The sequence below is a fragment of the Halyomorpha halys genome, unplaced genomic scaffold (assembly GCF_000696795.3).
Source record: "Halyomorpha halys isolate HHAL.00 unplaced genomic scaffold, Hhal_1.1 Scaffold254.1, whole genome shotgun sequence".
Classification (NCBI taxonomy): Eukaryota; Metazoa; Arthropoda; class Insecta; order Hemiptera; family Pentatomidae; genus Halyomorpha; species Halyomorpha halys.
The window spans coordinates 585,823-613,357 of NW_027109499.1; the positions used below are offsets into that span (position 1 = coordinate 585,823).

General features: G+C 28.5%; 1 protein-coding gene across 14 annotated transcripts in view; it reads right to left on the minus strand.

Annotated features, from left to right (window-relative positions):
* The window catches only part of mrj (DnaJ heat shock protein family (Hsp40) member B6 mrj), a 376,384-nt gene that overhangs the window by 5,369 nt on the left and 343,480 nt on the right, over positions 1–27,535 (minus strand). For 5 of the 14 annotated variants that reach the window (XM_067047683.1, XM_067047685.1, XM_067047684.1 and 2 more), the window contains 5 exons: positions 26,149–26,247; positions 22,707–22,816; positions 19,152–19,307; positions 14,954–15,133; positions 4,819–4,848 (listed from right to left, as the gene is read on the minus strand). In XM_067047683.1, the coding sequence (XP_066903784.1) occupies positions 4,819–4,848; positions 14,954–15,133; positions 19,152–19,307; positions 22,707–22,816; positions 26,149–26,213 (541 nt within the window). In that variant the 5' untranslated portion in view covers positions 26,214–26,247. The other 9 variants (XM_014419918.3, XM_067047682.1, XM_014419916.3 and 6 more) reach the window with 9 other exon arrangements.

Genomic DNA, 27,535 nt, shown 5'->3' on the forward strand with positions numbered 1-27,535 from the left:
ATTTGAAATTCAGCATAAGAATTACTGTATATTCTAATATATAACGCTGAAGAGTTATTTTTATATTAGATATACCATTCATTGAGAAAGGATTTTAGTTTTACAACATAACATGTAGCACATAATAGGATCCATAGGAACAGAGAAGTAACCATAGAATAAACAGCTTGTCTAGTAACATGCTTTAAATTGTTGTCATGACAACTTAATACACATAGGGGCTGATGCATTAAACAAACTTATTAACAAAATTTGAAATTTTCCTATGAAAACATGGTATTTTTGGCAAATAAAATAGAACGATGAGATGAAAAAAACAGTGAAAACTTGATACTTTATTGCCTTATAGCCAAAATCATTTTTTTTATACAACAGAATACAGATAAAACTAACTTTCTGTTTTTATTACTATTATTTTAGCGATATATGTACATGTAGTTTTAAGACATGCAAAAGTTATAATATCAAGTCTTAATACTTATATATTAATAGGAAAAAAAGAAGTGCAGTATGGAAAAAATCTGTGATGGTCATACAATTAGGGATTTCCAACAGTATGCTTATAATTAGTTAATAATTAGCCATTGTTTATTTAGTTATTCATTTACTTTTTTAAGATCCATAACCCTGCAGCTAAATGTTAATGATTGGTATTGATTTCAGCTTTGCACATTTTATTTTTAAATTAAACATTTATTATTTCTTTATAAAAATGTGAATAATAATGTGACCACAGCCTGGTGGTCCTATTGGCGCCCTAACACTATGCCCAGATTAAGCTAGGTTCTACGGATGGTTAATTTGGGGCTTTAAATACTGCGTTGGTAGAGGATAAAAATAATATAAATAAAAAAAAAATATATATATATATATATACCGTATAACCATAAATATAAGAAGATGGTTAGGGTTGCAGTCAAAAAAAGAACAAATAGTTTTTAACTATTAATGTCCAACGTTTTGCCAACAGGCCAATTAGTCTGTTTAACCTATCCCTTTGAACAGCCCTGCAAAATGGGGCGAAACGAACATTAAAAACTATTTGTTCTTTTTTGACTGCGACCCTCCCTATCTTCTTATCTTTAAAAAAAAAAAATAGGTGAAACAGAGAGAGAGAAAAAAGGGAAAATGTGAGGATGCACAACAATATGATTGATAAAAAATAAATAATATTGAGGATAAAAAGAGAAAAAAATATAAAAGATAGAAAAATACAGAAAAATGATAAATAATAAAATGCTTGATAAAACAGAAAAATAAAAAACCATAAGAAAACTTCTTTGAAAGATAAACATATATTTAAACAATAAAAGAAAAATGTAACGAGAAAATGAATGAAAATTAAAAGATACTGGTTGTTTATTGATTTTTTACAAATAAAATTAAACTACAGAACTCTGGTTAAAAGAGAGAAAAAAAAACATTAATACAGAATAATGGCAGATATTATTACAATATTAGACAAGGTAATTAAATATTAGTATAACGTGATTACTACTTGCTTTGGTGAAAATGTACAGATTGAATGAGATAAAAGTTAGGTAGGTGGACTTGATGAAGATGATAGATTGAATATAGGCAGACGACTGATAGGTGAAGAAAGAAGAAATAAAAAGATACACTGCACACACTCTACTAGTCGAGTTACACAGACACAGTTATCTATAATCCAATAGAGGTTGCCAGTGCAGTACCTCTGCTAACAATAACTAACTTTAAGATTTTTATACTATTGTAATACATTTACATAAATTTAATAGTGCACGATTTAATGTTGTAAGGGTAAAATGAATGGGAAAAATAAAGGTAATTAAGGAGAGGAAGGTGACTTTGGAATTTATATAATCAATTTACCGAATCAAAACAACGGAGCAAAAGTTGCCTGAACAATGTGTTATTTATTCAATAATCTCTACAAAGTGTTTTGGGTTGAAATGGTTTTAAATTTCTCACTTTGATATAATTTAAAATAATGTTTCAAGTAAATAAAACTGATTAAACTTTTATTTTTTAGTAACATTCTAGTAATTTAATAATGGACTCGTTAATTTTATTTGCAGTATTTTAAATTAGAATGTAATTTGCCAATGGAGTCCTTAAAGAGTTGGAAACCCCTAGTCTAGAGCATTACTAAAATTTAAACAAAATAACAGAACCCCTAAAATATAAAAGAAAAGAAAAAAGAAAATCGTAGCATCACTATTGCTTATATAAACAAGAATAGAAATAGGTGTTTCCCAACCAGTTTTCAACATATCTATTTATCTCTAAACCGGTCACGTTTATTATCTATATGCAGCACAATACTACTCCTGGCCAAACATTATAAATATTGGAAGTGGGTAACTCAGTGGTAAGGCACTGTGCTACTAACAGCAAGGATCTGGGTTTGAATCCAGCTATAGCAGATAATCAGTTTCTGTTTCATTGTAACCGTGAGTTAATCCTGTGGGTTCGGGAGTCCTCCAGGGTCCATTCAGCCTTATAAAGTGAGTACCGCTGGTCTACTAACGGTACTTCCTGACAAAGTAATGCATCCCTGAACCTTCATAGCTTGTTGCATTACAGATTTAATTTAGCTATATTTTAATAGTTTTCTAGGCTATTGCCGGACCATCTCCTTCTAAAAATCTTGATGACAGACATTTTAATACAATCTTTCGATATGAAAAACTGGCTGCTAATATATTGAACGATATAAATTATTGCAGAGTATTTTGATGAAAGAGACTTCTTAAAATCTTTTGTAAGAAGTTATGTTGTTCAATAAGTGAACAAATTTTACAATAAAATTTCTAGAAAAACTTTCAAGTGATCATAAAGTAAAGAGCTTCCAAAAAAAAAAAAAAAAAAAAAAAAAAAAAAAAAAGCTCCAAAAAAAAAAAAAAAAAAAAAAAAAAAAAGACAAAACTGGCTTCATTTCAATTGTACCTGGTTGGGAAACACAAATAAAGATATCAATAGTAAATAAAGATTCTGTACTAATCTATCCAACTATAAAATATAGTTTGAAATAATTAATAAATAGCAAAATGCACAAAGCCGAGCTATCAGGCATCACTATGATCTTACCGTCATCATACATTGGTTGGGCAGCTATGCAAAAAGTCATATACATATTGTAGAGATATTTCTGAATCCACAGAGATTATAGAAATATTAAAAATGTATACAGTTGCCATGAACTAAACATAGTCGTTCCATTAGTCAGATAAATGAGAATAGGAAAATATTATTAAACGTTAGATCATTATTCAATTAAATATGACTTTGTATAGTTAGCAGGGTGTAATTATTTTATTGTATCATGATTAAATATTTTCTCAGTAGTTTTTAATGAATAAGAATCGAAAGGTTTAAAATTTGGATCATAACCAAGGCCCAGATTTTTATGCAATAACATATTTTGTTAGCGAGCTTTTTTCAAGCCACTGATCTAAAATCTTCACAAATCAGTGTACCCTGTTTTCCACTGGCCGGTCCAAAACTAAAGATAAAATGGTTTTGACAATTGATTATTGCAGCTATTGCTTAAAGCATATTTTAAGCAAAAGAAAATCGATCGACATATCCATATAGGTGAGCTATATTTTATTTTTCTTTCTGTTACACATGTGACGACTTGATCAGATATTATTTTTAGATATAACATGAAATTGTCTATCCAAAATGACACAATCGATTTAAAATTAAAAAGCAGTATAATTTAAATTTGCTTACCAAGAGCAATAAAATAGCTGTAAGAATACATATCAATTTATAATATGATTTGAATGGAGTTAATGAAATCAGCCACTTAGTTTTTTTATATCGTGATCTTATGAACTTTTTTAATAATTAGATCTAGAACTAAAACTTTTATATTTTAAGTATAGTCTCATGTTATATTTCTTATTAATTTACATATACATTCAGGTATTTTTCGGTTTCTTTATTATTATTTGTTTTAATTATTTACGTTTATTTAAGTTTATGAAAATAAGAAAACAAATTTTATTTTTTCGTTCAATTTTTAATCCCTTCTCCTATACCTTTTTTATTCAGAGCCTTTTGTAGGCATATTATTATATTCTAATTATCTTATTGTATATTTAATGATTTTAGCTGTATATTTAATATCTTTTACTGCATACTTCACTTTTTTTTTTTATTGAATATTATGGATATTTCGGGATTTTTTACTGCATAAAAATTTGGACCTCTATTATAACCTGATAATTATTTGCAATTTAAAGGTAATTTATTTTTGAAATAAATTATTTTATGTATTAAAATGCTTTTTGTAGGTAAACAACACTTCAAATCCAAAAAGACATGATTTGAGTGTTTGTAAGTCAAAACTTTTTTTTAATATTGAAATTTCTCAATGTCACAGTTATAGGAAGTCCGATGCTTATCTAATATAAATAAGTGACAATAGGATTGAGTACATATGAACCATAAACACATATAATGTTGAAATATACATCAGTACAATTAAATTAAGATATGTTTTGGTTTGAATAGAAAATCATTCACAAATAATGAAATTAGTTTTTTAAAAAACTTTATACCTATCAAGTTACTTAAAATGATATGAATGAAAACAGTGAGTATAGCTTGAGGCATTCAAGGTGGTAACATGTCATAAGTTATGGGCCTTTTATCAGTGACTTTTTTTTTTGGAATATATACAGAATGAATATTGTTAGAATAAATCATAAATTTAATTCAGTTAATTAAAAACAAAACACACAAAAAAGAAACATAAATTAGAAAAAACAAAACCAAAATTGATTAGTACAATTTACTTTTCAAAAGATAACAAACATAGCTCACCCTTTAACCCCTTTTTATCATATTTATGTGCTGAAAAAATTGAACAATCCTAATAAAAAAAAGTTTAAAAAAAGTATGATACATAAATTATATAATTTCTTAAAATGAAGATGATAAAATGAAATTAAAATTAATGGATTTTAAGATGGAAAAGTATTTATTATACTAGTGAAAAAATTGAACATTAATTATAAACAAAAAAAAAACTTATTACTAATGCTTTCATTTGTAATTCATGCTCTAATTTTTTCATTAAGAGACTTTCTGACAAAAATAAATCTATCAAGTAACTAAGTAATTTACTGATTGATATTACTCTATTGACATCTTACTTAATATCAAACAGGAGTTCCATGATAAAAAAAATAAATATGTATAGAAAATAATAATTTTTTAAGAATGAATAAGCCGATAACACATGTGTGCTCACAGTTAATAATAAACCTTTAATTGCATCTCAAACTGTCCAATCCTATATCGCAGCCCTCAAAGAATGGCGTCGTAATTGGAGGATTAAAATAAATCCCAACAAATCACCATTATCCTTCGTAAGGATAAGTATCCATCATAAACCTACCGACTGCCCTACAGTATCCTTTAGTAATGTTCTTACCCCTATCAAACAGATCCGCTACCTTGAACTGCAACTGGACAAACGACTAGCCTGAAATCCTCACACATATGTGTGACTTTCCATATGTAACCTATCTAGTCCAAACCAGATATCATTCCTTTCATTATAAACTCCCTAACAACCCAACCCATTAGTTTCTAACCCTCCTTCCTCTTCCATTCCCAACAATCCTCTGATGCGCGTAAAAAGAAGATGGCCTCCAGACCTAATGTAGATATGGGACCTAATGTAGTTATCAGAGTGCTACCAATGGGTAAGTTCTCTACAAGCCTGAATCATACCATTATAATCTAACATCAAATTTACTAGATGTATTTTTATGTAAATACAGTATGTATTTATGTAAATACAAATGTTAACAAATAAATAAAAAGGATGAATAAAACTAAGATTTATTATAATAAGAAATATATTAATTTTTATTTATTATCTATTACCGGAACATCTATTTATTCTCCATGGTGCCCATCCATTCAGTTTATATTGTTTCCAACTTATATTAACCAGATCTTCAAATAAACGGACACAATTTAGTCCTTTTTATTAAGAAAAAATGTCTCTTAAGCGGACAGTAGGGGGAAAAGAAAAACATAATTTCTTCAAATACCAAATGCTTCTAGATAATATGGCCTTAATTTCTTAAAACTTTATTTCACAGAACAAGAGAGGGCTTCACTATTTGTATATGAACAAATCATTATTGTTTTAAAGTTTAATCATCACAAGGAGGCCCCTCACTCACCTCCAAATTTTTATAAATCGAATCCACATCATATCACCAGCTAAATATTTCACTGTACAAGTAGCAATGGTAGAAAAAGATAGTAACCGATTCGAATTATGTAACCATACGTAATGCAACCTACTAATTTAATGTTTTTACTGTCTTGTTTTAACAATTTTAATTCAGTTTTCATATGATCTTATTCTGTACATACTGTGTATTAGTACAACATTTTTGAAAACTTATTATTTTTTTTTTCTAACAGGACAAAGACACAATCATTGACGGAACCTAGAATTAAATGTTTTATCAACATTAATCGAAACTCCGAAATCAACTAAAATAAATTAAACAGAATATTTTTATTCAAGTGCTTTATTTTTCTTTCAATTTAAACAATACATCCACTTATAAAATGATTAAAATAAAAAATCAACTTGCAGAAATTGATACATTAAAAACGTTTTTCATTTAACTACAAATCAGCCATATTCTTTATTTAAAGTTTGAAAACTCAACTCTAAAATTTCAATTTAGGCACCTACCTTTTAATTTCAAAGCTTCATCATAATATTTTTAAAGATATTAATTAATTAATTATAAATTATGTTGCCAAGCTCTTGTTCTCAGAAATGTCTGTCTTCAACCAAATCTGCTTATCTCAGTTGTGGCCTTCCTTTCTTTCTTTTCCCCACCCACACCTAAACAATAATTTCTTTCTTAGTCACCATCCATTCTTGAGACATATCCAGCCGAGCGCAGTCTTGAGAGTCTTACATATTGTGCCACATCCGGTTCCCAGTAGATTTGGTACAACTCTGCATTGTGGCTCAGCCTATACTCGTTATCATTCTTTACAGGGCCAAACATTCTTCTTAAAATTTTTTCTCTCAAATATCATAAAAGTATTACCGTCCACTGCATAAAGGCATAATCTTACGTTTTTAAAATATTATGAAAGAATTTTTATTCATAATTATCACTTGATAAGTATTACAAAACAGCTTTAAATAAAATTTGCTTTTTGAACAAATTTTAGTTCAATGTTTATGTTTGAAACAAATTAAAACGTTATGGGGTTGATTGATCAATATACCAATTTTGTTGCGAACTGTATGATTATAGTTGGTAGGACTGTCACACTAGATCAGGTGTGAGAGTTGATAGTACATATAGCAGCAGTGAAGCTACTGTCACATTAAAGCAAAATAATAATTAATAAAATTTCATACCCGTGGATGCAGGTTCACGTTTATTGAAATTCCAAAACCACCCGAGTCCATTTTAAATTTTTGTGGTTTGTTATTAACTTTTAATATTTAACTAACAGTTTCGGAACTATATTATCATAAGGTAAAAGGATTATTCCTAAAACAATTGAATAATATGCAATTTGACTGTTTTCACAATACTATCCTTTGTCTCAGGAAAATCTTGTACCAAAACTATTAATCATATAAAAAAAAAAGATAATCCAAATTTAATACATGAAAACCCATGAGGCAAAGCTAATAAGGTTTAAAAAAGAAAAGAAACAGTTTATATCAATTAGTCATATCGATGGATAACTTCACAGCAGTGTTAAGTATATTTCTACTAGCTTTACGAAAAATATAAGTAAAGGTTCTCTCTTGAAAGAAAATTATAACTTATCAATTAATTTTCCTAAAAGAGAACCTTTTATTGTATTATTTGTAAAATTAGTGGAAATGTACTAAGCAACACTGTGAAGTAAGCCATCGTTATTTAAGTTTTTAAATTATGGTAATGTCAACTTTTCACACATCGACTTCTGAACTATAAGCAATTAGTCATATCATATAAATCAAAGTAATTGAAAAATTTCTTTTTTTTATAAAAGTAAACGTAAAAAAATAGTTAGGAAGAACAGAGGTAAAGTTAAGACAATCGCTGGAAGAAATGAAAACAACACTCACTTTTAAATATTATTTTTTAATTAACAAACAAAAATTATTCAAAACATTATGTACAGTTGAAGTATATATATATATAGCATAAATAATTAAGACTATTTACAACGCAACAGGAAAAAACTTTCCCTATAAATATTGTCTTTTAAATATATGTATATATATATTTTTTTTCTGCCTAAGCTTCTTTTATATAAATACACTCTTTAAATTTAACAAATTATCGAGTGAATAATTAAACATTAAAAATAAAAACAATAATAATAATAATAATATATTAAAAGAATAACCACAACAAAACAAATATTATAAAAGATTTAAGTAATAAGGAGCAGTTCCGTACAGAAAAATAGAACTTTATTTTCAATTATATTGGTAGCTATATTATATTGGATACCTGAGGTTGGCCTTCGATCAAGTGTACCTGTGATACAAATGGTATCCTATTAATAGTAATATCACGACCACTGGTGCAATCATTACAACGAACATGACGATAATTATAAAAAATAGTAGAAATAGGAAAGAGTCCAAAGTGCCTAAAGAAGAGGTATTTAGTTCAAACTCGTATATTTGCGATGGCGCCTCCCTCCGATCGACCAATTCTGTAAACATTAACAACACCAAACCAATAGGTCAGTTAGGTCAGACTTGACAATTCTTTTAATTTATCATCAACCTCACAAAACAAAATTAATTAATTTATCTAATAAGTTTCTAAAAGTTTTTACTTCAATCATTCCTAAAGGGTATTATCAATTATATGCATTAATTTTTTTTAAATAAGTTCAGTTTTAATTAAGTGAAGATATTGAACGGGAATGAAGATGTAAAATCTTAAGGCATACTAATAATCGATTTGTATGAACAAAATATGGATATAGTTAATTATAAATAATCTCTTTTTTTTGGTGGGATTTATTTTTTGTAAATAAATATCCATTAAAAAGACCAAGGAAAAAACATGAATTGCATTAAGCTTACTTCATTTTAATTATATAATAACAAAAACTCATCACAGAATGATTATATATGTATATATTGATTGATGGCTTACTTCACAGTGGTGCTAAGTAAACTTCCACTAGCATACAATTAAAGGTTCTCTCTTACAGGATATTTTCAATTAATTTTTTGATTGAACAGATTTAGGTATATATCTAAAAAGAAAAAAAAATTAAAAAATCTGTAGCACTACAACCCATGAAGGGTAAAGGGTGCAGTACTTTGTAAGGGAGTACTGTTACTAGACCAACGGTCATGGAAGGAGGTGATTTAGATAGAATCACACTCGATCGCCAGATTTTTATACAATAAAGGGTACTCTCCACTTCATGAGGTTGGGTGGACCATGGAGAGCTCCCGAACCTACAGGGCTGACTCATAGTTACAGTGAAATAGAAAATAATAATTTGTCTCAGCTGGATTCGAACCCGGGTTCTTGGAGTTAGTAAGTAGTACAGTGCCTAACCACTGAGCTATCCACTCTCACGATCTAGGGATAAATTTATTAAGTTTATAGAAGAATGAACTTGAAAATAATAATAATAATAAAAAAAAGATTTTTTCCTTATAAAAAATTAATGCATATAATTATTTTCTAACTTCCTGATGAACAGTACTATAGAAAAAAATATACTATGTTTGGGTAGACTTCATCAAAAATGATAATTCGCAGATCCCAAAGATTAAAATAAAATGTATTCATTTACTAAGTTGTTTTGATTTTATATGGGAAAAAAAAAAAAAATACTGCAAGCAAGTACCTCTTTTTGTCAGGAGGAATATTTTAGGAAGAGCTAGGCAAAAATTAGTATTGAACTATGATAAAGTTGTCATGGATACAATTTTTATCTACTAATGATTCATTAATAAATAAACATTGTATTCATGGTGAAATATAGTTGTTAGGTTATAAAACATGGTAAGTGATATAATGAAAACTTCGACATCGCTAAAATATTTGTTAATTTACAATGTTTTATCTTCAACTAGGAACTAATATAACTTAATATCAACATTATTCTTTTAAGAAAACATGTTTCCAAAAGATTCTTTCAACAATTGAGGCGTTCAGTCATAAAACATGCTATAAAAATTAACTGGCACCGCCCAGAGATCTCAGAAAGATAGACATAGGCCTAACCATCTGAGCTATGGACGGCCCGCTTGTTTGTTAATTACAATGGTTCACCTTCAATCAGTAGTCATTTATCATAGCTTAAAGTTAACTTTATTCTCTCAAGAAAATTAATTTCCTAAAGATTCTTTCAACAATTTATAAAATCACCCTTTAAAAAGCCGGTGATGCCAAAAACTTTAATTCATAAAAAATTCAGTTCCCATGTTTTACACCCAAACGCCTCAGTTTATGAAATCAGTCTTAAAAAAGCCAAAAACTTCAACTTATAAAAAATTTCAGTTACCATGTTTTACAACAGAACACCTAATACAAAGTGTTCCCAACTAATTTCAAGCAATAACTGCTGATATTGACATTTTTAAGATTGTAAATTAAAAATGATTATATTTTAAGAATTCTCACAAGTGTTACCAAATGAAAAAAAAAATCTTAGTTCTATTTTATTTTTAATTTCACATTTAATCTAGAACTGACATTGTCCATTGTCAGTTACTTAGTTACAGGTTTAAAATTTCCAAAACATTTGGTAACACTGGTGGATTTTTGCATGTATTTATTCAATATTAGTTGAAAAAGAAATATTTAAAAAAAAACAAACTAAAAGAGGTCAAGGGGACGATCATTCTTATGAACAATATTAACATTTTTCTTTAGGGAAGTATAGATAAATTATGATATTTTTTATGGAACACTTGTAACAATACAAATTATAATTTTAGATGAAATCCACCCTTGGATAAGAATAATTTTATAACTTTGATTACCAAATTAATAATTATTTGATATATCAGGAGCAAAAACCAAACAAATTATATTCATACATATATATACATATTTTTTTTTAAATGATTCTAATCAATGATGATATACAGTTAATATCCTGACAATAATAATACTAAATCATAAATTGCCAAACCTCAGATATCCTTCAAAATTTAATGCCAAAGGAAATTGGCTATTTTCACTGTATATTAAAAAATCTATTTAAATGAATATAATACGGGAAAAGAAAAAATATGATTGGCATTCACCCCATGAGAATGTAATTGATATATATTTTTAGTTAATAGATATTCTAACGAAGGATAGATCTGAAGTTAGCAGCTTACTTAATTTAACAAATTAAATAAACTAAATATAAAGCAATTACAAATTACATTCTCAGGGGATGAAGATTTTAATTTGCGCTAACAATTAACATTTTTTTTTTTAAATAAATTTTTCATCCCCAATATATTTATCAAGAAGATTAAGAGAGATCAACTTAAATAGAAATACTACTTGATAAATTATAGCAATCTAATTGGAATCACTAACTACATAAGCAGTCAAAGGAATATGCTTTTTCCTTTGTTTTATAATTTTATATATAAAAAGTATAGTGTATAAAAAATGTAATAAATATAATTTATAACTTCAATTTTAGCTTTCTGGCTAGCTCTCCCTAATGCTTCATTCAAGTAATAATATTTGATGACATCGTTCTAAATCTAACGCTTTAGAAAAAAATCCATAAATTAAACAGCTCCGAAATAATACGACCATTTACTAGTTACCCTCATGCAGATTTGTAGTCAACCTAAAATAGTATCAAAAGCATTCGTAATCAAAGTTATAAGGAAGTTGAGTAACGGAATCACTATTTACTACTTAAGTATTCACTTGGCTAGTGAAAAGCTCAAGACTACCCATTCCTATTATTTGCGATAATAATTCGACAAATGTTTAGAGAAAAAAAAAGGCGTGATACAACCCTGGGTTTAAGGATAATCTCCTTAATCATACTTCAAGTCAAATTAAAGTCACTTCAATTATATCTCAATCAAGTGCACCATTTTGGACAAAGGACAGTCGGAAACAAGTAAAGATCTACTTTTCCCTGGGTCGTATATAAAGAGTAATCCTATGAAATGAAGTAATTTTCTCACATTTTAATTTCTTTCATTGACATATAAGAATGATTGGGTAGAGGAAGACTCTACGTGGACCAAGCAGAGGGGCAGAAGAGAAGAGCATGGAGAAGAAAAATTATCTCAACAAGTAAGCCTATTTCGTAATGACTAAAAACAGCATGGCTCGGAATCGACATTTAATTAATTATATTTTGATTTGACTCTACAATGGACAGACAATTCATTCATTTCAAAAGATAAACATTATCTCACTCTTATTTATTTAATTAGTTAAAAATTAAATTAAATCTGTACCGTTACAACAAATGAAGGGTCAGGGGTGCAATACTTAGTAAGAAAGTACTATTGCTAGAACAATGGTTGTGCAAGGTGGTTCACTCAACCATCAGATTTTTACTCAATTAATCCTTAACTTGTACACTCGAGTTAATTCAAGCGTGCTTAATAGGCCAAACTGTGCACACTCGAGATAATTCGAGTGGCATTGTATTTTATGCTGCTATATTTTTTCGCACTCCAATATAATCGAGAATTGAAAGTAACAATGTGATTATAATAAAATAAATAACAATGATTTATTCTGTGTAATAATCCTCTATATATAGCTTTACATGTTTACATAGGGAGCTAAATAAGTCCAAAATTAAAATTTTGATTATTTTTGTATTTTTTAAATTTTTTTGCCAAGACAATGTTCTAAATTGTGTTTTTTACATTAAAAAAAATTGATTTTTTTGGCCTTTTTTTTTAAACTGCGTTAAGGAGCTAAGGAAACCCACTTCATGAGGTTGGGTGGACCCCGGAGAGCTCCCAAACCCTCAGAGCTGACTCACCACTACAGTGAAACAGAAAATAATTTTTGCCATAGCTGGATTCGAACGCGGGTCCTTGGAGTTAGTAGTATATTGCCTGACCAGATTTTAGATGAATTGTCAGAACAGACAAAGAGATGCTCAACTTAAAAAATCCCTTCAAGAACTTATTTTTTTAATAGGCTTATTTAGAAAAAATAAATAAATAAAAATACTACCACTATCTTCGCTAAGTCCCCTGTTAGTTGAAGTGAAAGGTCTTAAATTAAATTAGTGTTAACCATACCTCATTATGGCTTTGACCGCTCCCATAAATTAAGAACTAAGCGAATTTGAACCAATATTTTTGTAAACAATATTCGGTAGATCAGAAATGTATTTCAAAAAGAAAAACTAATTCATAGGGCCTGTGAATATGTTCATTTCTAGTTTTGTCTACTGTTGGTTAACAATTAGGGTTTTTAGGGCACATTTTTCCTATGCCATATGGCTTCTCCGCCACAGGACCTCAAATCTAATATTGAGATATTAACCTAATGAAGTTATCGTAGTGAACCTGCTTCCACGGATATTTTATTTCGGTATTCCTCGCTATCATAAATTCAGAACTATAAGAATTTAACTTACTAATTTATTTGAAATATTCTTTTTAACAAACTTCATTATTTCATTAATGTATAGCAAGAGAAAAAAAAATTTGTGGGATTTCTGAATAAGTTATATTTTGAGTCTCTCGTTAATTGATAATTAGGATTTTCCCTATGCCACAAAGACAATACTATTCCAATATAGGAATTCTGACAGTTCAACACAGTAAAGCCTGACGAATTAACCAAATAAAGTCATTGTAGTTAATCTGCTTCCACAGGTAGTAAGTTGTATTAAACATTATTTTCCAGATTGACAAGTTTATGGTTACTGTATCCTTCCTATGGATTGTAATATGATGTTATAAGTCAAAGCATTCCCTAATGAACAGTCAATATAATAAAAAGAAAATAGTTTTCCAAATTAGAATGGAAGATACTGAAATTTGTGCATTCAAACTACTAAACTCTTCAGTTATATTAATAGGTAAATTGTATTGTCGATTAACTTTCCAAGGAACATTAAAGATTATATAGTTTTTGGTAAATATCGGTACAGTCTTCATAATTAAATTTGTGTCAAATTTTGTATTATTTTCCCTTTTCAAGGAAAAACACTTATTACTTCTTTATTTAATTATATAGGCGACGTTTCGGACATTTGTCCACCATCTGGTGCAATCTTAAATCATCCTAAATTCCTTATCATTACTTTAAGGTTTTGTATTGAATTTTGAAAATTGTCAATTATTCTTCCTAATTGTAGATGTCTATATATGAGTCTTATCAAACAGAGAGAGACAAGTAGATGAACACCTACAAATAGGGAGAATATATGACAATTTTTTTTAATTCAAGACAAACCCCTTAAAGGTAAGAGGAGAGAAATATAGAATGATTTAAGAATGGAGCAGAGATGATGAACAGATGTCAAAAATGTCACTAATAATTAAATAAAGAAGTAAAAAGTAATGAAGGTTTTTTCTTGAAAACATTGGTACAGTAGATTTTATAGATTTCATCGAAAATCGATTCATAAATAATTCCTAACATATATCTCTACATAGAAAAAAAAAAAAACCTTCAAATCCTGACAGTTCAATATAATGAACAAAGTATTTTAAAATATATTAGTCAGAATTACTGGAATATTCTAAAGAAAAAATTAGAGCATGTGTTCAACTTCAAAATCAATGTTTTTCCTATAATAGATTGTCATGATGAGTTTCTCAGAGATATTGAAATTTTGACTGATGCATAAAAAAAAATTTTCAAAACGATTTAAAATAAAAATTGCTATAGTTGTGAATCTGAGATAGATGAGTGGATGATTTTATTCAATAGCTACTGCTTTAGACTAATAATAAAATAAATAAAAATCTATAGCTTACCTGTGAATAGGTCTGCAAATGGGGAACCTCCAAAGAACTCTCTAAAGACTTCTTCTGGATCCCTAAATGTGAACGGGAAACCAAAATAGTCCATATCCTCGTCTTGGTAATGCCTTGTCCGCCCTCTCCTCTCGTTGAGACCCTCTCGGCCATATTGGTCATATACGCGCCTCTTTTTCTCTAAGAAAGAATCATCGTTAGTGAAATTTGATCAATACAGAAAAAACGAAACATATAAAGGCATATAAATGACTTCATGTACTGCTAACAGGAACAGAAATTTATAAAAGTTGAAGTAGCCTGTCTTTACTATAGTTAAAACTTCCTTAAATGACCATTACGGAATCTACTACAGCGATGTATAATAAATATTTTATTCTAAAATTGTTTAATAGAAATGACTATGGTCCTAGACATCGATAGCTATTCTTCCAATATATATTAATAAAACTTAATAATTATGAGACTATCTAAGGTAGTTAAACTGCATAGTAAATTAAAAAAAAAATTAAATGATTAAAGGATTTCTTCAGGACTTAGTATGAAAACTAGTTTTAGCCAACCAGTTTCTTACTCGACGGAGTGGATTAATTTATTATCCTTAGAATACTTGGATTAGAATTGATTGCCTTAGATAAAAATAAACCGAAAAAAAAACTATCAAAATATTTCATAACAGATCAATTAAATAAATCAAGATTCAATTATACTGAAAATTTAATGAAACAACCGAAAATAAATAATAAAAAAAAAGTGCTATTAGAAGGAGGGAAAACAAATTAGACAATATTTATATTTTTAAAATTAATACAAGAAAATACATTCATCAAAGCATAATAGTTCTCTGTTACCAACACATACAAACACATAGCCTGTTACTGGCTACATATAAACACATAGCCTGTTTATGGCTAACATATAGACCAGACGTTGAACTGACAATGAAATACAAAATAGAATATAGACAGAATAACATCAAATACATGAAACATAAAATAAGCATGGTAACATGTAGCATTGTTAATACAGCCTATTCACAATCTTTTATTTTACACTTTGATATCAAACACAGAAATAAAATAAGCAGTTTAGATCAGAGGATCAGATAAATCTGTTCAATAATGCTATCTTCTTCAGTAATATTTAATTAATATCACATAAAAAACTGACATTTTATGCATCACAATCAAATATATGATACAATTGATTGAAATTATACTATTAAGATCACAAATATAAATAAACGAAAATAGGCTGAATTAACAATAGAAATATTAAGTTAGAAAATAAATTATCACAAAAAAATTATTAGCCACAAATTTAGGTACTATACATATAATTCGCATAGATATGTAATCGAAATGTAACCAAGTAATGAGCGATACATTTATATTACACAATATAAGCACATGTTTCAAAGGCTATAAAAATTAATTAAAACAAAAGCTAAAAATTAAAAATGTTAGTTCCAATTTAAGACAGCAACCAGTTTATCCCTAGCTTGTTCATAAGTTTAAATATAGAAAACAATATTAAGTACGCATACGCATTACACTTTCACCTTGAAAAATATAACAAGGAGAAATTATTCCTATTCTTATTTACTATACCCATAAACACAACAGGGGTTATGATTAACAATACGACCTAAGAAAGCAAAAATATAACATGTAAAACAAAAACAATTAAGGAATTAGTTTCAGCGTTGGTTAATTGCCCTAAACTACTTGATAGTTAACAAAAGGTAATTCAGTAAATTAATAATTTGTTTTATGCATTTACAGAACGATGAAATATCCTAAATACCAATTTAAAAAAAAAAGATTAGCCATCATGAGTGATATGTTACGAAAATATGCCACCAATACAGAAACCGTCAATAAACTTTGATTAATACTATAATTTAATTTTTATTAATTGTTTGTGAATTGTTAACTTTAATAAAACCATAATTTCAATAGGTCATATACTCCCAACATAATTTATTTCCTCTATGACACTTTGGCCTTCAGGCAATTATCAAGGAGAAAATTTTAAAATTGAATTGTCCTATTCAATAATTTTTTTTTCTCCCAATATATATTATTTGCCAAAGTCAACAATAAAATTATATATTTTTAATGCATCAATATTAATTACAATAACACTTTTCTTCTAAACAAATTAAACTGATTACGACTATTATCAACAAAACCTTTTTTTAATGACTGACAAGAGGTTTTGTTATCAGTGGTAATCAATTTGTTAAGAATAAAAGTATTATAATTAATATTGATGAATTAAAATTATATAGTTTTATTGTTTACTTTGGCAATTAGTCTGTATTGGAAAAAATATTTAAGTGAAAGTGACAAATCAATTAGCGGCAGTGAAGCTACAATCACATTAAGACTCGTAATCACAGTGAAATTTTAGAACTACAGCTTTAATTCTTGCAGTGACTGCCATGGTATAAACTATTTGACAGTTGCCTTCATAACAATTACTCTTGACTGTTTAAAACAGTGATTCTTGAAAAAAAAATTATAAATTTACAAAAAACTATTTGATGAAATAATTACTTCATCAATCACTTTAAAAGTTATTAATATGAACACTTTACAGAAGATTAAATAGTTTTCAATTTAAATTTTTAAAAATTTATAAATAAAAAATAAATTTGATCAAAAATACAAAAACAAAAGAATATTTTCAATTTATTCAAATAGATTGATTTGAACGACACGGGAAATTTAATCTAACATCCATTATAGATAGGACGGAATTACTAAAATAAGATGCTTTCAGATATTGTAACACAAATTAATAATGCAATTCTTCTTCAATAAAGTGTAAATGGTCAACAATCAAGTTAATGAGAAATACATTGTCAAGGTTGTAATATATAATGCCAATAAAGCCAAGGAAGAATCTAAATGAACTCATTCCAAACTTTTTCTTACATCTAAATTGGAAACGAAATTAGTTGAAGAATCGAACTTTCTTCAAACAATGATGATAAATTATGTATATGTCATGGGGTGGGCAAAAGGTCGTCAATACATCTTAAGATCTGAAATCTTAAAATTCAAAATAGTAATAAAATAATATAACTGAAGAGAGAAACATAATAATTCTCTTCCTGGAATAAATTTATATTAAATATTTCCAAATTTTTCAATGTTATATAAATTCTATGATTTGAAGGACAAATTCAACTTATTATTAAAATATGGTCAGGGGTCCAGTCAGTAAAGGTACACAAATAAGTAAAACTTAATTATTTGCCCCAAAATTACTGACCTCATATCAATCAACAGTCAACTATAAACAGCTCAGTAATAACTTCACACAACATCATGAATACCCTTTAAATATGTTTTGTAATGATATATTTCGATCCATATATCATCTATTTTTAACATTTGATCTGGTAAAAAAAAAAATTTTTTTTGCTGGACGAAATGATGGATTAAGTTGTGAACACTGGAAAAGCATGAAATGTAGGATGATAAAAACGTTTAAGATGAGCTGGTAGAGCCCGAAATGTGCACTGTAATAAAGAATTTAAGAAGTAAAAAGGGGCTGAATTTTTCCTTAAAACAATATGTTTGATTAAAATATTTTTAAAAAACCCCGATAAGAGTCAAGGGATTGTGGTCATGTAGCAACTTCCATATTGTGGACTGGTTCTCATTCGGGAGTCTAGGCAATGGTTGAGGATCATCTACAACTAGGTAATTTTTTCCATGACAGTTTGTACATGAATAAATATCACACAATGGAGGTAGTGGTAGTTTTGAGTTTGCTGGATTTGTAAATATCAATTGAAATTGGAGAACAATCAGTCTGAAGAACTGAAAAAAAAAGGGGATCTCGCCAAAAGGCATAATTAAACTCTGCTCCTAAAAGAGTAGAAGACAATGAGAATATTGGACAGATTTTCTCGTAATGAGAATTACGAAGAAGAAACCAGAAAAACTTTGCCCACCCCTGTTATATGTATTATATATCTCAGGTCATGTCTCTCTCTAACTGGTCCAACAATTAACAGTTCAAGAAGGAAATACACACAGACGAATCCGAAATGCATCAAACAAGACAGGGGGAAAAAATGAAAACCTACGGGCACAAATCTGGGTTAGATGTTTTAAATAAGCGTGCAAGGATGAAGCAGTCTCTTTTCCCAACGCATAAGAGGTATAAATATACGGCGTACCGAAGAAACTCCGGAAAGGGTTGTGATGGAAAAAACTTCTGAATGAAGAGGCCCTTGGTCTAGTAAAGTGGTGACCATTAATATTACAATGGTAGAATCCTGTTTTTCCGGAACCTCCGCCACTTCTTTGCTCGTCGTATATCTTCCTCTTAGCATCTGTTTAAATATAATAAACTCTACATCCAATCTCAAAATATTCACATCCCTATTTTTTTACAGTCAAAGTATATTATAGTCTTTCCGCTCAGTTGTGATACCCAGAGAATTAAGGTAGTTTAGAGAACCTTACTAAACCAAACCTCGATATCTAAGATAAGTTTGCTGTTTGCCTGAAGGGAAGGGAACTTGCGCATTCCCCACCCTAGCTCCTCCCCTCCACACGATAACAAACTCCTCCTACAGGGAACAAACAAAAAGCAGTGCAGAACTTGGTAACACCCAACCAGTTTGGGATTTGGGAGGTACTTAGAACACATTTATCCCCCCTATTCTCTGTCTTGAATATGGGAGGTTACTAATTTCTTAAGGTTATCCTATTTCTTTTACTGGGACTCTTTCTTATTGATTCTTGCTTTACTTTGTTGGGAAATATTCTGACTTGTTATTTAAGAAAGCAGTATCTTCCAAAAAGTCATTTTTGAGATTTGATAATCATTTTGTTCATCAAAAACTGGCACTTTTTAAGTTTAAATTTGTTGCGAACCAGTTAGTGTAACGATTTTCTTAATTTTAATGTTTTAAAATGCAGTATATTTGGTCCTAGAATGAGATTAACTTATTATAAATGCAATAATTGTTAATAATAATTATTGTTTTTCATAATAGTGGAGACATGGATTGGACAACTCTCACCCTCTGTTTTGATTAATTTAAATACTTTTTGGTTTGAGAAAGGATAGTTTTTTCTCTACCCAGTTTATTTGGCATGGTAAACTTGAAAAAACTTCTAAAGTTGAAAGTAGGGTGGAGAGGAAAGGTAGTTTAGTCAACCCAGTAAATCTGTTCCAAAAAACCATTTACGACTATCCAGAACTGTATGGAGCATGCGCAGTACAGCATTTGGGAGGGAAAACATTTGCTGTGTACGCTTCGTACAGTCAGAAGTGGTTGTTTGAACAGACCTAGAGGAGAGAAGAGGGGGAGGGGAGGGTTAGCAGGAGAACATTTGCCATTGTGCATCTCCCTCCTCCCTTTACTCAAAGGCAAACTCATCTTGGCTCCACTATACCTGCAAAAAGATCTTACCTGCTGACACAGTCTCAAAGTTTTTTGGAACCCACATAAAATTCTAACAAAAATGAGACTGAACATGGCCAAAAAGTTTCATATTCAAGGATTAAAATTCACAACTCACTGAAATTAAAATTAAAATTTTACTTTCAATTAACTATATATGGAATATATAGTAAGGATAAGTATCCCAATCATGCAAAATTTTTGACTGAAATAAATGTTTTGTGGTCCAAGTCAAACTGACCAAGTCTTGTCAAATGGTGTGCGTTGTTATAAGTAATAAAAAATGTAGAAATATGAAGAAAGTTGATATTCCTTACTTGCACCATCAGAAACCCTAAAATATGAATTTTTATAGTAACAGAAAAACAAAAATAGATTGTTTGAAATTTCACTTTCCAGAGTGGTAAGTGAAACTTGTGCGATGTTTTACTTTTGATGTTGACAATAGAATAAGACATTTTGGTCATGTTTGGATTTATTTTCATCAGAATTCTTTGTAGAATTCACAAAAACATACAAAATTAAAAAAAAAAAATTGTGGTCCTGTGAAACACTGCGCTTAGATGAGTCCTTTTTGGAGGTAATGAGGGTTGGATTAGTACCACCTTAATGTTCTGGGTATCATAGCTGATCGGAAAGAGTAAGTTTTTTCTTATAAAAAAATTAACAGCAGTATACTCCTTTTAGGGATAACACTATTCTGTCTTTAAAGAAAATCTTTAGGACAATTTATAGCAAAAAATATCTATATTTGGAAGTAAATAAAATAATTGGTTTTACATAAGCCTATAATTGATCTTTGGAATATGTCCTGGACAGTAGCCTTTATTTTCAACTGTAGCCGACATTACAAAGTACAAGTCTTATTAATAACATCATTTGGGTTGATTTCAACATAAAATAAAACTAGCTGAACTTACAACATGGCAGGTATCTGATTTCCACTATTCCAGAAATAACTGATATATATCTATCATTCATTAATAAATAATTAATCTTAAATTCCAAGTAAAATAAAAGTAATCCTAAAACTGGAGTATACTGCTCATAAACATAGAAATTAAATTTAAATAATTCAGGAAGACTAATCAAATTTTTGGTTTTGCACTTCCCAAAAAGTTAACGACAATAACATTAATTCACAGTTCATCATAATTCTATACAAAATAATACATTGAAAAAATACTTTTTAATGACAAATTCAACATTTAAATAGATGAATAGCTTTATCGAACTTGATGATGTGGGGACAAAATCAGATTCGACTTTGGAGATCAACATTAACAATGAAAATATAAATAACATAAAAAGTTGATAAATAAAGTTCCTATGATTGCAACATTCAGGGCAGTATTTATGAATTTTCTTCAGGAAGATCTTAGTGAAAGTCTCCTTAAAATTCACACCTTAAAATTTTTGTTTTCTAAACTCTTTTTATATTTCTGAAAATTTCTAAGAAACTATTGCTTCCTTAGCAAGAGAAAATGTAAAAATATGTTTTTACAGAAATTATGTTGAGAGAAACTAAAAGTGTGCATTTAAAGAAGGATACCGTTACTAAGGTCTTATTTAAGGAAATTCTTTAATATGACCCTAAATCATGATTTAGGAATCGAAAAGTTATAACCAACTTTTTAATGTTTCTTCATTAAGTTCAGTTAGTGAGTTTAATCCAGAATGTCCTTTATGTGAGATCTCTAAAGAACTACTGCAATGATGATCCCTTACAACTAACTGGTTACGGTAACAATAAGCATCACAACAGAGAGTCCTAAGAAATTGTTTAATTGGATATTTGATCAGAAACCAGATTTTTATGCTACTAAAATTAAGCTTGCAACATGTATGATACATTTGTTTTATGATAAAAAAAAAAAATTGTGGCAGTCTTGGGAATGGCCATCAGAAATGAAATAATGAATTTAAATTTTTTAATAATGATCATGTGTTCCCTCTTATAGCTTAAGGCAGAAAATTCTGAGATTCAATTTAAGTGAAATGGAAGGGAGGCTTAATTGATAATACGTTTTTAACTTTTTTCTTGCAAGCAAATAAAGAAATAATAGCCAAACAAGGTTTATGTGTATAAAGAATTGAAAGAGGCATTGGGACTTAACTATAACATTAAATACAAAATAACAGCATATTTTAACACTATTCACAGTACATTGTTGGTTTTTTACTCCATAAAAATCTGATCTCTGATGAAGATATGCCATCACCACGGATAATGGTGATTTTAAAATAAAATTTACAACATATATATACAATAATTACAAACATAAAGCTGACACTGAAACTGAATATAACGTGATTTACCATCTGACAGAACTTCATATGCTTCTGAGATCTCTTTGAACCTTTTGTTAGCTTCGTCAGCATTATCTGGGTTTTTGTCCGGATGCCATTTCAAAGCCAATCTCCTGTACCTGTTTAATAGAAAAATTAAAATTTATTTTTCAGATTATATGATTAGCAGTCAATATGTACTAAAATTGAATTGAAGTCCCACTTGTATAAAATGGTTTCTCAGGAACACTATACATTCATGTTGGTTATGATACAGTCTTGGGAAATATTTCTTTCTGATATACATGATGAATTAATTATATAGCAATGCTTTATTGCTGTTTTACTTGTCATGATCACTTTGCTTCACAAGGTCATAACTGTCCTAGAACATTTCAAAAATAGAACATTTTTATGTCCTAATACACCTCAACTTTATTTTCATAAATCTCTCACGATTTTTTTTTTTAACTGTATTTAGGTTTTATGAAGAAAAAAATAATTTTAATATGGAAAAATTAAATCTCAATTAAAAACTGACAAATTTTAATGACTTCTGAGACTCTGAACTGTGTGGAAGCCTGAAGATTCAAACATGATGTTAGCGACTAATTTCATTATAATTCTGTTTTCACAGTAGTTGCCCACAATGGAAAAATTATTTGTTAGTATGTTTTGAATTACCTTTGTTGTGGCTTGTTATAGTTAGTATGCTTTAGATAAAAAAAAAAAAAAGGTTTGCATCATATTATGATTAATTATCAATACCCTCATGAAATGATATTTTGAAATTAATGCATGGGCAGTAATTCAAACATTGAATAATTTTCCTAAATTCATTTAACATTGTTGTGGTTGTTAAGAGCTTCATTGCCATGGCATCTTTTTTTTTTTTTTTTTTTTTTTTTTGGCCATGAGAATGCATGTAAAAATTTTAAATTGAAATTTAATCAGATTTAATTTGCATTTTCAGTTTTGCTTTATAGTGGTTTTGAGAAAGAACTAAACTAAGAAGATTCAGAATTTTTATTTTTACATGTTTGGAGATCAGTTGTTTTTTTTTGTTAAAAAATGGGACCTGTTAATTAATCATTGTGTGAGAATCACCCTAATAACTGTACAATTGTACAATCATATTTTAATTGGCCATGTTAGCATTTAAACAAAATAGATTGTTTGAAAAACAATAAACTTGAACAAAGCATCATTGGAAGGGGGACAATTAAATATTGTTACTGTTAGGCATCTTTCACAAGTTTTTATAGATAATTTTAAAAAATAAATTCAAAAAGGATTTTATGAGCTCCGATTAGTCTTAAAGGAAAAGAGGAGAAACAATAAATAATAATAATAACAATAACATGTAGTAGATATTTCATGAAATGTCAGTTTTTTTTTGTTCTATTTTTAAACTTAAATAAAATATGAATCAATATCGATATTAATTTCTTTATACGGCCACCACCTACTAACAAAACACCTCAAAATTAATTTCTGATTTGATCAAACATTCCTTAATACACTTTTCCCGAAGTTGTAACAGACAATTTTAAAAGAAATTGGATTTTAAATAATAACTAAATACAAAAAAAGAATGTTTAGTTATTTGTTAAGTAGAAGCAACATGAATAGGTTGGGCTTGTTTACTTCTTTTGTTACCATTTTGCAACACCTGTCCTTAGTAACCATATCAACACCCTCGGCAACAGTTATCTGAAAACTTCCCTACCCATGTTTTATTGTAGAGCTTACTTTTTCATGGATAAAATATCAAATTATGAGATTTTATTATAAGTATTACAGATGAATTAATTACCAATACTAAATAATTATTAAAAAGTGTACCATAATTTCAGCCATGTGAATTTAAATGTGATGATAATAATAAAAGTTTTTTTATTCTAAAAGCTCTGTACCTTTTACCAATTAATTGGGTATTGCAACATTTAGCACCATAAAGGGCTTTGGGCTTTGTTAGCCCATAGCAACCACAGATTGAATATGAAAAAATAAGCAGGAGGAGAAACTGTGTAATCATTCATATTAGATTTCTACTAAACAAATACTATGTTTTTTTATAAAATCATTATAACAATAACATTTATATTATTCGAAACAGAACTGAAATGATGCAATCATGTACCAAGGTAATAGAGAATATAAAACATAATTATTCTATATTCAAATTTATTATTACTTACCCAAACAATCATCAATATAAAATGGTAAAAATAGAGCAAACTGTTTTCAAAACAGTCGAGTAAATAGAAAATGTTTAACACTCAAAATAAATATAAGATTCAAAAAATATATAATGCAACAATATTAATAATGGATATATATCATGATGTAGTTTATAAATTACTTTCATCCGGCTATTAATTAATGCACAGCAGTAAAAAAACTTTTAAATTTTATTTTTACAACACAATTCCTTTCATTTAATGTTTCAAAGCTACAAAAAAATCTTTACTGAACCATGTTTTAGGAATGAATTGTAAAATTATTTATACGAAAAAGGGCCCACAACAGATAATTAATTAATTAATTATATAAAATATAAACAAATTGATAATTAATTATATTAAAAACACAATTTTTCGGGTATTGTTAAGGTTATAATGTACAATTATGTTATTGTATCAAAATATTTTCACTAACGTTTTTAATATATTTGAGATAAAATAGTATGGGTGTAGTTTAAGTGTAATATGGACAATTTTAATGTATTTGGGTATATTGGTACAAAACATAAAGTGAATTATGAGTTTACGACAATTTTAAGCAATTAATACTAATAATTAATTTATTATTTAAATTAAAACTACCCAAAAAAGTTGACTTACAAAAGAAGACAAGAAAAGTAGAAAATCATATAAAGTTAATAATTTAATGACATTGTCACTTTTAATTTCAGATATGGAGTTGCACAAGAGACTTAATTGTTTTCATATTAACCTATAACATCGTATCATTGTAGAACTGAGCTTAATCTTCTGTATTTAGAAGAATTAAAGCATTTTCAATTTAATTAAACTCATAAGTAACTATTATGATAAGAAGGGATGACATTTTTAAAATATTCTTTTTTTCTTAATTTATAAAAATCAGGTACTACAGCACATGGGATTCTGATATAAAGACAACTCAAAATGGACTTGATAAGAGTTTGAATTCAATAAGAGAAAACATTACTGAATTAAACGAGCTTTAATTTAGCTATGAATTGAGAATTTTGATTTAAGAATGTATAAGTATGGCTTATGGGGCATATAAATTAAATTTAAACATTCATAAACAAGAGTAGTATTTTAATCTTCCTGAAGTGTATCAAGATTAGATTATATCATTTCTACACTGAATGACAGTTGAAAAAAAAAGGATATGAAAAATTATACACACAGGAAACAATTGAAATTGATTCTTCTCACTTAATAACACATATATAAGAAAATAAACATTGTGTACTTACGCTTTTTTAATATCGGCATTAGAGGAACCTTTGTTGACTTCTAAAATTTTGTAGTAATCCACCATTGTGTCTGCCAGAGCCCTAAAGGGCAAACCTGGTCTGAAACAGATCAAGAGATCAAGTAAAAATACTATCGAACTAAAGGAATAACTTTTGTTTACATTAGGAACTAGTTATGCGGCCATTACATAAGAAAACGGCTGGTCTTAGAGGGGAAGGTTCTAGCACAGTTTAGAGAACCTTCTGGAATCGAGCCATGAACAACTAACCATTACCCAATAAAATGAGACAGGTTAAAGATAATTATTACGAAAAACAATTATTTTTCAAGTTTTAAAAATAGTAAAATTAATATAGAAATTATTGCAAAAACTTACAAGGCACGTTTAAATTAATACGGATAGTTTACAGGTTTATAACATAATTTAGTGAGTGTTTAACTGAAGAAAATTAAATTGAGTATAGTTCGTAAAGCAATGTATAACAATGAGACAATCGAATTTTCATAACATAATAAAAATAAATTAAATGAGTAGAAAAAATATTTATACAAAGAAAAAAACTCTGATAAATTACACATACACGATAATATACCACACACTGAGATTTATAGAAAAAAAATCAGACTAAAACAAACCTAACCTACACGAATCCTCGAACAGGATGAGAATTAATAATATTGCCAGCAATTTTGACATCTTCAATCCCTTGAGGGAAAGAAATTGAATTTAAAAATTTCACTGGATATGGGAGTTTTAAACTGTACTTACTGTGTTGTTTAAAAAAATAAAATAACAGACGAACGAAGATATTTTCACAAAAGCCTTCGGAACAACTACTGAGGTTAGCGCGGCTTAGGAATTGAATTAGGTTCACCAGCTGACTGACAACTAATCGATAGGCGGTGCCGGTGGCGCGCTCAGCGCTCTATCTGTCCGAATTAACAAGCTGTCATTGCGCCACCGTTTAGCGTATGATTCTGTCTTCCAAGTTTTATTTAATAATTTTCTAAATATATTATCATTTATTCGTTCAGTTTTAAAAGAATAATTTACCGCTGATTTATTATCTGACTGTGATCAAACACTTATACATGAATAATTGTAGTTTTCAATCCAACAAAGAGCAGAGAGGATCCAGAAATTTTCTTTAGGGGTGGGTCCAAAAAAACAAAACAACTAACTTTATAAGGTTCTATATTTGATTTAACTTCCTAATATTTAATAGCTAAAGTCAATAAAGACAGGATTACAACTAAAAGTGTTGATCTGGACTGCGATCAAGAAAAAAATAAATAGTTTTCATAAAAGGAAGATGTGATAACACTATTTAATTATGAAGATGGTCAGGGTTGCGTCTTGTAGAGCTTCATCAGAGCTGTACAAGT